This window comes from Macaca mulatta, chromosome X, assembly GCF_049350105.2.
Source record: "Macaca mulatta isolate MMU2019108-1 chromosome X, T2T-MMU8v2.0, whole genome shotgun sequence".
NCBI classification, from domain to species: domain Eukaryota; kingdom Metazoa; phylum Chordata; class Mammalia; order Primates; family Cercopithecidae; genus Macaca; species Macaca mulatta.
In genome coordinates this window covers 50,082,926-50,096,921 of record NC_133426.1, presented here as the reverse complement: position 1 = coordinate 50,096,921, position 13,996 = coordinate 50,082,926, and the positions used below count along the sequence as shown (strand labels likewise).

Here is a 13,996-nt window from a genome sequence, read left to right as displayed (position 1 = left end):
AAGAGGCTGCCGGACTGACCCCACCATTCTCACCAGCAGGGGGAGATCACGAATCAGCGCTTTTTTTTTTTTTTTTTTTTTTTAAAAGTCTGACTTGAAACCACCAGATGGGGCCAGAAGATCAGAGTAGGTACCTTTCTACTTTTCTTTTTCTCAGGGAATTTCTCTTCTATCTCCAGACCCTGAATGAAATAAAAGGCATATTAATCATCACACACACAGACACACGCCCCCCAACCCCCAAGACGATGGAAGTGGCCAGTGCTCCCAAGCACCCCACCAGTCACGTGGCCTCTGCGCGCGAGCTAGTCGTTTATAATTAAAGTGGTAGGCATTTCATAAGGCTGTGCGTGAATTAAATGAGATAATGCATGTAATACACAGTACCAGGTAAATTCTCAGCCCCGACTCCAAACCCGCAGAATGAGAAACCGAAGCCCTCCAGGTGATTCTGATGCACACCAAAGTGTGACAATTATTGCTCTGGGAAAGAAGCCTGCCCACTCAGATAGCTAACCAAATTTTTTGGTCATTTTTACAGCTCTCATGACGCTGTGATTTCCGAATTATGTTTCCTGCCCTAAAAATTCCAGAACCTTGTGTCTTGAGCCCACCTGTGTGCCCAGTATTGTGGTGGATGCAATGGAAAAGAGATAGATAACCTTCTAGGCTTGTAATGTAAGTAATCTAGGAATAGGAAAAGGTAATTAACTCCACAAGGTCAGATTTAGTAAATGTCAGATGAATTATCCTGACAATAAGCAAATGTTCTAGGAAATCAGGGGAAGGAAATTTCATAATTATAAAGGGGAAAAGCCTGACCAGAAATAGCCACTGCCAAGCCAAGCCCACACCTCAAAATTAGCCATAAGTCATTTTCTACCACAAGGTTATGGAACAGAACTTTAGCTGCCTAATTAAGCCCCTGCCTATAAAAGAACCCCTAACATACCTAAGACTCCACTTATCTTTAGCAGTTGCCCCCTGAAATTTTTTTATGATAATGTTTATAGCCTTTAAAAGTCCTTTATTTTCCCCCTCCACTCCTCCAATCACTCATAGGAAAGAACAAATTTGTACAATGCAGACAAAACACAAATACTTGACAGAAGTAATTATACAGTACCATTGCCAAGATGTTCAAAATGACTAATTTTTCACTTTGGTTGCATGAAGCTGCTCTGAATGTCAGTGTGCACTCTCATGGCAGGAAAACAAATCAGGAGAAAAAGAAGTGGTGTTCCCAATTTTATTGGTCCACAGTAAATGATGTCTGATAATCATTGGCATCACTGCCCATTTTCTAAATGATCATTGTGTCATCACATAAAAGGTAGGGTAAATCTGAGACTGGAAGATACCCAGCAAGACTACCAGACAGTGATTTCATGAAGGCTGATGGTTCACTTCATTCAATTTCCTTTTGCCATTATTCATGGTAATGTTATAAACACAGGTCCCATTTTTATTATCTTCATAGTTTTTTCTAGCCAAATGCAAACTGAGAGTGTATTTAAAGTGTTGATTTGCACAATTATTCACAAGTTTGTGTGAAAGAGAAGATGTTTGGGTAGAATAAACAAGGTTACAAAATAGATGATGGTGCTTAGAAAAAAAAATGATGACCAAGGCTTTTGTGTTTAATATCTCTATATTTGGCTCTTAAAGGCAAACCTAAGTGCAGACTATTCACATGTATTCACACACTAATACAATATATTCCTTACTTTGACTGTTTGAACATCCCTTATCCCTCACCTGCCCTCCACCCCCTCTACTCAGTACAGACCAATTTGAGAGCCTCATGAAGAGAAAGAAGAGGCAGTAAATGTACTGTGACCTATGACTGAGCCAGGTCTGCCTTGATTCTTCCCTTACATTTTGCTCATTGGTTTCACATCCAAATGCTGCTCTTACCTGCTCCTGGTTAGCCTCCAGGATGACAGGATTCAGGTGCTCTGGGAGAGTGCTCTAATCATCCATAGTAGTTCTCTCTTTGTCATTTGGGGATTACTAAGACATTTTCTAGGCATGAATCATGGTTGTTCCTTTCTGGGCTGCGAGACACAGAATTTTTGTTTTTGTTTTGTTTTGTTTTTAATCTCTTAGAGATATGATTTCTTGTGTTTGGAGAATATGTAAACATTTTCTTCCTTTGCTTCATATTCCACAGGGATGAGCCAGACACAGGAGCTCCAACTTTGTCTTTAATCATCGAAAGTTGCCCCTTGACAAAAGGATGGTATAGGAAAAAGCAATAAAGACCCTCTTCATGACCAAACTTTAGTCAGGCTTCTCTGAGCCCATTTCTCAACTAGGCCTCAACTTTGGCCTGTAAGAACTGCAACTTTCAGCACAATTTCATCCACCTGCCCCCAACACATACACACACTAAGAGACTTGAACAAACACTAGCATAGTTTCTATCAGCTCAAGGCCATTTCCCTAGGATGACAACCTCAGCCCCTTTAAAATGCCTTCCTGAGACTATTCAATGCTGCCAAAAGGCCATTTCCCTAGGATGACAATCCTAGCCCCCCTTAAAATGCCTTCCTGAGACAGTTCATTGCTGCCAAAAGAATTTACTGTTTGTTCAGACCAAAACCTGACTACAGCCCCTGACTCCCTTTCCTTACAGCGTGTACTTTAGAAAACTTGCAATTGTAAATTCTTTCTCTCTTCTTTTAAGATGTATCTTCTACAACCCAGGACTGTCTTTCTCAACAACCTGGAAGCCATCCCTTTGTAATGTAATGATCAAGAAAAACAAGGTCCATGTCTCCCTGTCTCTATGGGAAGGCAGGAGCTTAGCTTTCTTTTCTCTTCTTTTCTTTTTTGGATTTTACTCTGTTTATTTAATTTCTTTTTTTATAGTTCTTAATTATGTTTTTCTTTATAAACCTGACATTGTGAACGTAGAGAACCTAACTTTAATAAGCACCCATTAGCAAACACAGATGCCTCAATACATTGACCAAGCTCACCCCCACTCAATGTCCTTCGGTACTTTTCCTTAGCACACCCTGCCTTTTGTTTCAGTGGAGTTGACATCTGTTCATCAGAAGTCTCTCTCCTCTACCGCAGTGGCCTGAATAAAATCTGTCTTGCCACCTCTAACAAATTCCAGGCTCTGTTTCTCTTTGACACCATGAGCTAACAGGATCAAAATCATATAGCAGAGTTAGAAGATGCAATCTCAGGGGCAACAGGAAAAATAATAAATGGAGGTAGAACCAAGAATATGGAACTCTTTTAGGGGATCATCTCAACTGATTGTTAATTCAGATACATTTATTTACATGCATGCAGTATTAAAGTGGAGATGTGGAGGAAAGACAAGGAAAGACGAGACTTGGGCACAGTGAGAGCCATTTGGTTGTGGGATAATATTTCCAAACTGGGGCTAAACTCAGTAAGATGAGATGAAGGCATCTCAAAGTGTGATGGATAAACCTCTAACACATACTGTAGCCAACAAACCAGCACTGACCAGATTGAAAAGATTAAGTGGAGCTTAAGTCTTTTCATGGCCTAAGGAGTCTGTAAAAGAGACCCTGTCTCAACTAGATCAGCCTTTCTCTGGACAACTTATTTCTCATAGGGAAGGTCAGAGCCTGCTAGACCACTTAGAGCACACAGAATCCTTAGAGCCCTCCAACTTTGTGCTGTCACTGTTCTCTATAGAAACAGTGATGTCATGAAGAAGTAACTCTGGTACCAGCTGGCAGTCAAGGCTGTAGGAGGGCATGGAGAGTTGAAGAAAAGAGCAGTATCTTGAGGCAGACTGGAAGAGTCATCACAGCATCCAAATCGACAAGAAAACATCATTCCAGGGTCCTACATGATGGCCTACTCTGATACTACAACGGTAGGGACATCTAACTTCTTTTTGACTAGCTAGGGGGGCATCTTAATGGTGACGTGAAACTACAGAAGCTGCTAAGGCAGCCTCCAAGTTTCTATTTTCATACTTTTATTTGGGATACCCAGAAAAGATTTTGATTAACATTTCTCTGTTTCTTTGTAAATCTAAAGATCTCTTGCAACATAACTCTGATTCTCTAGTAGGGATATGATTAGATTGTTCTGGAGGTCTAGCAGGAAATGAAAAGAGAAGGGCTATCTTGATGGACTGTGAGCCGGAGAAAATGTGAGAAAAATGGTGTGTACCCTCATAGAGATACCAGAAAAAGTTTGTCCCACAGCAGGCAGCCTGTTGTGCTTTTGATGGGAATAGTTTACTGAGTTTGCCAACATGCCCACCTTTGCTTAGGTTGTGACAGTTTCAGGCATTGTGACCCAACAAACTCTGTTGCCACACCCCAGGGTCAGAGGCAGCAGGGGAAAGCCTGGCCCCTCAGTCTGGTCCAACAGCTGGCAGGGGTGGCAGCCAACTGCAGGTGCCCAAGAACTTGGCACTTCTCAGTTCCATCTAAAGGGGCACATCTCCCTTCTGGGTGTCACGTTTTCAGCCAAACGTCTAAAAGAACTTCATCATCAAGGTAATGAGTTCATAAATTTTGTTTTTCACAGTTCTGTTGGACTTGGACGTACGCTGTTTCTGAATCACATGAGGGACTCTGCCTCCACCTCTTTTTTTACTAGGCTAGTGTTCTCTATCTAGCTCTTGGAAAAAAAGAAACTCCCTCTTCAGAGTGTGTAGGAGTCTTTTCCTGTAACTTTTTCAAGGTTTCACAGAGATTCCTGAAGGAAGAGTTCAAAAAGATCTTGGTTGGGGCAGGGATGGTAAAGAGCAGGAATGTAGTATTATCATGTGAAAGGATAGCCATTAGAGAATAGCTATTATTAACATGCTGTGGGGGAATAGAGAAGAGGTGGAAGGAAAGAAGGAGGAAGGCAGAAAGAGAAGGGGAGGGAGGGGGAGGGAACGGGGAGAAAGGGGAAGGAGAGAAAGAGGGGATGGGAAGGGGAGGGAGGGAGAGGAGTGGGGAGAGAGGGGAGGGGAGGGGCAGAAGGGAGAGTGGGAGTGGGGAGGGTGGGAAGGGGAATTCAACAGCCCTCTAATACTTGGCAAAAAGGATTTCTCTGGTTAAAATTTGAAAAGAAATCAAATTCAAGCCCCAGATACCAAAACAAGTCTACTGAGCTCTTTACTGTGTGTTCTGAGTATAAATCTCAGGTCTTACGTAGCAAAAATCAGTCACTGGCTTCTGTCATTTCCTTTTTACTTTTAGTTCCAGACTGGGTTGGGAGATGGTGGCCGGGGTGGGGTGATGGTGGAAGGAAGTTGGCAGAGATTATTTTTTCTTTCTAAAATAAATTAAACTTGATCCTATTGGATCAGGGTCTGGTCTTCTCTCAGATTTCTGTCTCTTGGTGTTATATTTATGGTTATTAGACTGGGTTTTCTCACCATTCAGAATCTTGTTCTATATATTGAAATTATATATGTTGTTTTAATAAAAGGGCTATTTATTTACTGCTATTGACTTTAGTCTTTTCCAATGGCTTTGAGTGATGTGTTATAGCTGTTTATCTAATTTCACTTTCTTTAGTGTAATGGGAAAGACTGGTTGAACTGGAGTTAGCTAGAATTAAGTTAGAGGGGGTAACGTGAGCTGGAGTTTTTTGAAGGTACTTGAGGGGGTAAAGAAATGTGGAGATTAGAGAGATTTAGTTAGTAGAGTTGGGTAGAAGTAAATCACTAAATGTAATCCCCAAAGTCACTAGATTTCCTTTTAAATTTGATTCCCAGGTCATCATACTCTCATGATTCCAAGTACTTGGTGTGGGGAGTCTAAATTAAAGGAGACTATGGATTTTGCTAAAAGATAATGATCCTGAGCATCAAGTTCAAACATCTTAATGTGTCCCCCACTGCTCGCCCCACCAGTCCCTAACCTAAACCTATATATGAAACACAAAAATGGATTTCAGAACCCCTCCAGAGATTCTTATCCAAACTGATCCGGTTTCCAAAAACCATATATAAGCATTTCAGCTTTCTTTTCTTTCTCTTTCCAGATGTCTGATGATATTGACTGGTTACGCAGCCACAGGGGTGTGTGCAAGGTAGATCTCTACAACCCAGCAGGACAACAAGATCAGGACCGGAAAGTGGTAAGATAAAAAATGACTCATGCCGAGGAGTAGGAAAAATTGGCATATGGGTATACATATCCCTGGGACCCAAGATAAACTAATGGACGATGATACCATGACTTCTCCAAGCAACCAAGCTCAACAAGGTCTGTCAGGGGCCAGCGTGCTCATACATCACACAGAGATAAAAATCAAGGGAGGGGCAGGGTGTGGTGTGATGTAAAGGACCTAGGGAGGGGAGGCTGGGGAGGAGCCTGAGGGGAGGGAGGAGTGGTGGTTGCCTAGCAACCAGCCCCTATTAGTTAAGACCTCTTAAGTCATAATAATATTGCCTAGCTAACAATGTTACCCTAGGACCCCTCAGGAGGGCAAAATGCTTCATGGTCTATTTCCCAAACTTCGAGTAATTTCATAGGGCTTCACAGTCTTCAATCATGTTCAAATGCCACACATATTATTATTTAATTAATTTGTATTTTTACAATGTTTTAAAAATTGACTTACATTTTAAAAATTGCAATCATGCTAAGAAATATTATCTATAATATCCCAGGTTTGATGTTCTAGTATATATTCTCCCTAATGCACAATAAAATTCGCGTATTAAATGCAGAAATGTTTATCCATATACTACTTAAAATATTCTATATTAATGATAATAAAATAAATTTTGAGAAACACTAGTGTGGTAGCAAGTGCCCTAAACTGGAAGCCAGGAAAATTGAGTTCTAATATAAGCTCCACATTTAAGTTTGTCAGTTGGGCAAGCCATTTCTCTTCTCAGTTTTCTCAATTAATACATGTGGATATTGTACCTTGGGCCTCGCTCTGACAGGAGGTTGGTATTCTCCTTTAAGAAATGTACTAATGCTAAGATTCTGTCTGCCTAACAATAATCACAGTATTAACATTTATTGGGTACTTACTATGTGCCAGGAAATCTGCTTTTACATGCCTTCCATATAGTGTCTCAGTTAATCCTCACAAGAACCCTCTGAGGTAGGTGCTATTATCATCTCCAAGAAAGAAATTATGCCCCTTTCTCTAGAGTTTTTCTAAATTCACCCTTCTAATTTGATGCAGATATGTTTTGTCGATGTGTCCACCCTGAATGTAGAAGATAAAGATTACAAGGTGCGTATTCTCTGCTCAGAGTCGGAATCGGTCAGAAGCTGCTGAGAAGGGTTATCAGTGAAATATGAAAAATGGAAAATGTTGGGGGAGAGAGGGGAAAGGTGGAGGGGACTCAGGGGGAAAGCCAGCATTCTCATGAGCCCAAGATCCCTGGTTCTGAATTTACTGTCACTCTTGATATCAAGTCTCATTTTAGAAGCCACTTAAGTTGCTGGTAGGGCTGATAAAGATAAAACATGGAAGACAGCATGTCAGAAAAGTTGTTTTTTATTTTTTATTAAAAAAAAACCCATCCAAAGGGTGATGAATATGGTTCTTGAGATTGATGGCTTTGTGAGCATCTTCAGAGTGGGGAGTAGTAATTTGTGGAGGGAAAGTCATCTCATTCTTCAAAGACTAGATAGCCTCAGAAGCCTACCTCTCCTGCAGAAAGAAAAAAGATAAAGAAAGTCATAACATTCACAATTTGAAGTAATAGCCTAGGTGGGGCAGCTTGGAGAAATCTCCAAAAGCAACTGTCTAAGAATCTCACCATTTAATTCCATAGGATGCTGCTGGTTCCAGCTCAGAAGGCAACTTAAACCTGGGAAATCTGGAAGAAAAAGAGATTATCGTGATCAAGGATACTGAGAAGAAAGACCAGTCTAAGGTACACTTAGCCTCTGAGATTCCACCACTTCTATTCTCAGAGCTCAATGATGAGTCTGCAGACTCTGGATCAGACATGGTAAGACAACTACTGTCAAACAGGCTCATCAATTTGAATACTATGACATTCTAGAGAACACAGGCCTAAGTTCAAGACCACAGTAAGTTCAACACACAGGTACTTAATAATGGCACTAATCACAGAGGCTCAGAATGCCCTCTCCTGATTTCCAGCTACGCGTCCAATCAGAATCACGCAAGACTATTTGTAATGTTCTTTGCTGGTTGGTAATGGACCTGTGTGCCCCACATTGCCCAGCATCCAGCAAGGAAGAAAGAGGGGTATGGAGCAGAGACAATCCGTAACCAGCAAGAATTTGAGTGCCTCGTCCTTACCCTGTTGTCTAAGAGATTACCTAGGCTGTTGAGTAGCTTAAAGTTAGAAGCAATTAGACTTGCATGCCACTGTGACATACAAACTCCTTTTGGTTTTGTTTAAGTATCCAAAATTACATCTGTTTAGGGTTCTGGCTTTGGGAGGGCACTGGAGCATACAACAAGTCACCCTCTCATGCCTACAAGCCTGGAGTGGCTGGTAATGGGACAGGATATTTGACTTTAATGCACAGGAATCAAATGTTTCTTGTTCTGTGTCTCTAGGCTCATATTATAACCAAAACATTATTTCTGACCCCAGACTCCTTTGGAGTGAAAGGAGTGGCCCCTAAGGAAGGAAAAACAAGTTTACATTACAGTATCCAAAGAGTTTTCAGTTTATTTCGGTATAGCCAACTCAATTTTGGAGTCTTAAGAAAGGGATAAATTATACCTGGCATTGATTTTTGGAAAAGCAGCCCATGTTTCCTACATACAGTGCAGATCTGCTTGATTGTAACTTAAGCTCGTTTGCAAAAAGTTGACTTTATCATGACCTCACATTTCTAGAAATTCAGTGAAAAGAGAGGAGATGAAGCAATAGAAGGAGCAGAGGGCTTGGCAGTTAGTGTTGGGTGGAATATGTGTATATAGTACATATACATATATCTGGACATGGGCATACACAGTCACAGGCATAGATATACACATATAAATTTATACAAAATGATACACACATCAACATATACATTTATATACATTTACAAAAAAATTTATACAAGCAATGATAAATACATGCTTGGCTACATTTGATATTGACACACATAAGCATTGATGTAGCAAACTTAATCTGATCATAAATAATGACACACATATGCAAATATATACAAAGTCATACAGCATCAGATGCAGTGACATGCCCACACACAACACACATAAACACCCATATTACACAATGCATGAACATACATTCACACACATTACATGCATAAGACTTGATCAAAACATAGTGACCATGCAGACTCAGTTATTGGTATACATGCTTATAAATATACATATCTATGCAAAGACATATATGGTCATACACAGTCATGCTGACATACACACAAACTTACACTAAGCGACACATATTTACTAATGCACTTGTTTGTATGCATTGATACATACACTGTTGACACAAATGCAATAACACACCTATTCACACACATACTCAAATACCAGGGTATGTACAACATTGACATACACATGGTCAAGCATTGACATATAAATATAGCATAAATTGATACCCAATTTATGAATATACATAGTCATTATACAATCACCTGTTTACACATACTCATATTTTAACATACATATACATTAATATATTAAAATTGTATCTTATATTAATGTGTGTGTTAATATATGAATTTATGCTTTAACATATATAAATGCATTTATAGCTGCATGATACATACTAGTGAATTTATATACACACATATATGCAGATTACTCAAATTGACTCATTTACATATTCAGAGACACACGGACATAGACACTCATATTTTGACATTCACACATGTACAAATATGCATACTAACATGCACATGTCAGCCTATACAATAGACATATACAATAGGTAATGATGTCAACACATTGTTACACATGCTTAGACACAGTCACACATATGCACACACACACAGAGGTGCATTTTCACACACTAACAATACAGAATGGCACATTCTCACATCTATTGAGATGTTCACACGTTAACTGCTATATTTCCATGCATATATACACACACAACAGACACACTGACACATTTTTGACCCATTGAGATACAACATATTCATATGAGTTGGCAGACATATATTGATAACACTTGTATATAGTTAAGTATACACATGTATATACTTTGAACTTTTGTTGCTGCCACTTCTGCTTGAATGTGTACTAATGGATATAACTGGATGTTATGTTCCCATACAAACTCTAAAAGGTCAAATCCCTAATCTGATACATCTTCTAAATAAAATAAGGGAAATAAATAGCCTGCCCAAACTCTTATGGATAGGTCTTCTTCTTTTTTTAGACGGAGGGATCTGTGTGCCTTTTCAAACAAGCTCCCTCTGATCCCGTCAGTGTCCTCAACTGGCTTCTCAGTGATCTCCAGAAGTATGCCTTGGGTTTCCAACATGCATTGAGCCCCTCAACCTCTACTTGTAAACATAAAGTAGGAGACACAGAGGGCGAATATCACACAGCATCCTCTGAGAACTGCTACAGTGTCTATGCTGATCAAGTGAACATAGATTATTTGATGAACAGACCTCAAAACCTACGCCTAGAAATAGCAGCAGCTAAAAACACCAACAATAATCAAAGTCCTTCAGCTCCTCCAGCCAAACCTCCTAGCACTCAGAGAGCAGTCATTTCCCCTGATGGAGAATGTTCTATAGATGACCTTTCCTTCTATGTCAACCGACTATCTTCTCTGGTAATCCAGATGGCCCATAAGGAAATCAAGGAGAAGTTGGAAGGTAGAAGCAAATGCCTTCATCATTCAATCTATCCATCCCCTGGGAACAAAGATAGAATCAGTCCCCGAACTGCTGTGAGCAAGATTGCTTCTGAAATGGCCCATGAAGCTGTGGAACTGACCGCTGCAGAAATGCGTGGCACTGAGGAGGAGTCCAGGGAAGGTGGCCAGAAAAGCTTTCTATATAGTGAATTATCCAACAAGAGCAAAAGTGGAGACAAACAGATGTCCCAGAGAGAGAGCAAAGAATTTGCAGATTCCATCAGCAAGGGGCTCATGGTTTATGCAAATCAGGTGGCATCTGACATGATGGTCTCTGTCATGAAGACCTTGAAAGTGCACAGCTCTGGGAAGCCAATTCCAGCGTGTGTGGTCCTGAAGAGGGTGTTGCTAAGGCACACCAAGGAGATTGTGTCCGATTTGATTGATTCCTGCATGAAGAACCTGCATAATATTACTGGGGTCCTGATGACTGACTCAGACTTTGTCTCAGCTGTCAAGAGAAATCTGTTCAACCAATGGAAACAAAATGCTGCAGACATCATGGAGGCCATGCTGAAGCGCTTGGTCAGTGCACTTATTGGTGAGGAGAAGGAGACTAAGTCTCAGAGTCTGTCATATGCATCTTTAAAAGCTGGGTCCCATGATCCCAAATGCAGGAACCAGAGTCTTGAATTCTCCACCATGAAAGCTGAAATGAAAGGGAGGGACAAAGGCAAAATGAAATCAGACCCATGCAAGACGCTGACTAGTGCTGAGAAAGTCGGTGAACACATTCTCAAGGAGGGCCTGACCATCTGGAACCAAAAGCAAGGAAACCCATGCAAGGTGGCTACCAAAGCATGCAGCAATAAAGATGAGAAAGGAGAAAAGATCAATGCTTCCACAGATTCACTGGCCAAGGACCTGATTGTCTCTGCCCTTAAGCTGATCCAGTACCATCTGACCCAGCAGACTAAGGGCAAAGATACATGTGAAGAAGACTGTCCTGGTTCCACCATGGGCTATATGGCTCAGAGTACTCAATATGAAAAGTGTGGAGGTGGCCAAAGTGCCAAAGCACTTTCAGTGAAACACCTAGAATCTCACAGAGCCCCTGGACCATCCACCTGTCAAAAGGAGAACCAACCCCTGGACTCCCAGAAAATGGATATGTCAAACATCGTTCTAATGCTGATTCAGAAACTGCTTAATGAGAACCCCTTCAAATGTGAGGATCCATGCGAAGGTGAGAACAAGCATTCTGAGCCCAGGGCAAGCAAAGCAACTTACATGTCCAAGAGATCTGACAAAGGGGAAGAACAATGCCAGGACCATCAAGAACTTGACTTTATCAGTGGGATGAAGCAAGTGAACTGGCAATTTATAGATAAACTGGTAGAATCTGTGATGAAGCTCTGCCTTATCATGGCTAAGTATAGCAACGATGGGGCAGCCCTTGCTGAGTTGGAAGAACAAGCAGCCTCGGCAGATAAGCCCAATTTCAGGGGCACCAGATGCATTCACAGCAGTGCAATGCCACAGAACTATCAAGACTCTCTTGGACATGAAGTAATTGTCAATAATCAGTGCTCTACAAATAGCTTGCAGAAGCAGCTCCAGGCTGTCCTGCAGTGGATTGCAGCCTCCCAGTTTAACGTGCCCATGCTCTACTTCATGGGAGATAAGGATGGACAACTGGAAAAGGTAAGTAATGTATTAAGGCACAAAAAGAAAGTTGGAATGGGCAGAGGCAGGGAGGCAGCATTGTACTTTGAGCCCAAGATCATTCCAGTTTCAAGTCTATTCTTTACCGTGTGCTTCATGAATTACTTTCACCTCATAAAAAGACACAAAAATGGTGAACCACTAGCTAAATGGGCACCTCAAGGCCTGTGCATTTCCACCAAGAGGAGGAGAGTGAGATTAACGCATTTCATCAGTGACCCTTTTGACAAACTATCTGGTAAAACATTAGGGAATGATTAAGTCTCATGTTTTCAGTTTTAAGATCCCCCAAAGTACTCTAGAGAGGAGGGAACAAAAAAGGAAAATGGAGTTCCTCCCTCCCTCTTGAGGTGTTGGAAGTATCATAGACTAATTTTGTGTTTGACCTACCAGAAACAGTTTGAAACTTGTCTCTTACTATTTTCCCTATGCTCCTCCCCCAAACTCATGGGTCCTGCAAGTGCCCTGAGAGTCCTGTCTCCTTAAATTTTATGCCCTAGTTGCCTCACTTGCCTGACCCTAGTCCTGGCCCTGCTCCTCAGATTCCATGGAGGCCAGCATTCATACATTCATACACATACACGTGCACATTCTCTCTGTCTCTGTCTCTCTCTCACACACACACACCCCTACCTGACAGCTGGGTTTCCTGCATTAGATGGATTCCAGAAACATCAAATACTTAACCAACTTATTTTCAGTCCAGGAGCCAAGGCCAGACAATCCTCTGTACTCCAAGTCTCACACTTTTTTAGGGAGGTGGGGGAATGGCAACCCCAAACCTTGACCTAGCAATCAGCACAGACTAACTGAAGGGTCCAGCATCTGGTGAAAAGTATTTAATGAACACAACTAATTTCAGAGTGTGTTTTTGAAGCTCAAAAAATAAAGTATCTTTGGCATTTTGATCTATGACATTAGAGAAGGTTCAAGGAAAAAGGAAAGATGTGTCAGCAGCCTCTAGTCATGGATCTATGATATGCTGTACCCTAATCCTAGAATCATGGGCGGGAAGGTGGTGGGTGTGGGTGAGGAGGTTAGGAGTTGAGGGGGTTGGCTGGTAGAAGGGTGTTAGTTCACTTTGTCCAGCAGGTCTTTCCTCTAAAAAGCATCACGCAGCTCACACTAGCTCTGTTTTCCCCACAGCTTCCTCAGGTTTCAGCTAAAGCAGCAGAGAAGGGGTACAGTGTAGGAGGTCTTCTTCAAGAGGTCATGAAGTTTGCCAAGGAACGGCAACTGGATGAAGCCGTGGGAAAGGTGGCCAGGAAACAGTTGCTGGACTGGCTGCTCGCTAACCTGTGAGCTGACAATTTCTTTGACTCGTCTTCATCTTAGCCCCCCTAGCAGCATTCCATCCCAGCCAGAGCACCACCACCATCAGGCCAGTCAACTGCACAATACACAACTGTGTTTCCCAATACACTTGAGCAGTTGCCTGTGAATGTAAGAGGTGTCAACAAACTGGGAAAGAAAATGAATAAAAAAAAAAATTAAAAAAATTGTGTCGTTTTTTTGGTCAGCTATTTCCAAGACAAGGGAAGGGAGTTGGTC

General features: G+C 41.3%; 1 protein-coding gene across 1 annotated transcript; it reads left to right on the top strand.

Moving 5' to 3' along the window:
* The first annotated feature begins 3,125 nt into the window (after positions 1-3,125).
* Positions 3,126-13,948, top strand: AKAP4 (A-kinase anchoring protein 4). The gene is made up of 6 exons (XM_002808529.4): positions 3,126-3,868; positions 5,986-6,081; positions 7,147-7,197; positions 7,745-7,846; positions 10,292-12,424; positions 13,592-13,948. Exons 1-6 carry the CDS (start codon positions 3,842-3,844, stop codon positions 13,745-13,747), a joined length of 2,565 nt encoding a protein of 854 aa, XP_002808575.2. The 5' UTR covers positions 3,126-3,841; the 3' UTR covers positions 13,748-13,948.
* The last annotated feature ends 48 nt before the right edge of the window (positions 13,949-13,996 follow it).

Bases quoted from the DNA above. Each gene is read 5' to 3' on its own strand.
- AKAP4 (XM_002808529.4), top strand. From the start codon at position 3,842: ATGATGGCCTACTCTGATACTACAACG. The intron at 3,869-5,985 runs GTAGGGACATCT...TTCTCTTTCCAG, and splicing joins CCTACTCTGATACTACAACG to ATGTCTGATGATATTGACTG. The intron at 7,847-10,291 runs GTACACTTAGCC...TTCTTTTTTTAG, and splicing joins AGAAGAAAGACCAGTCTAAG to ACGGAGGGATCTGTGTGCCT.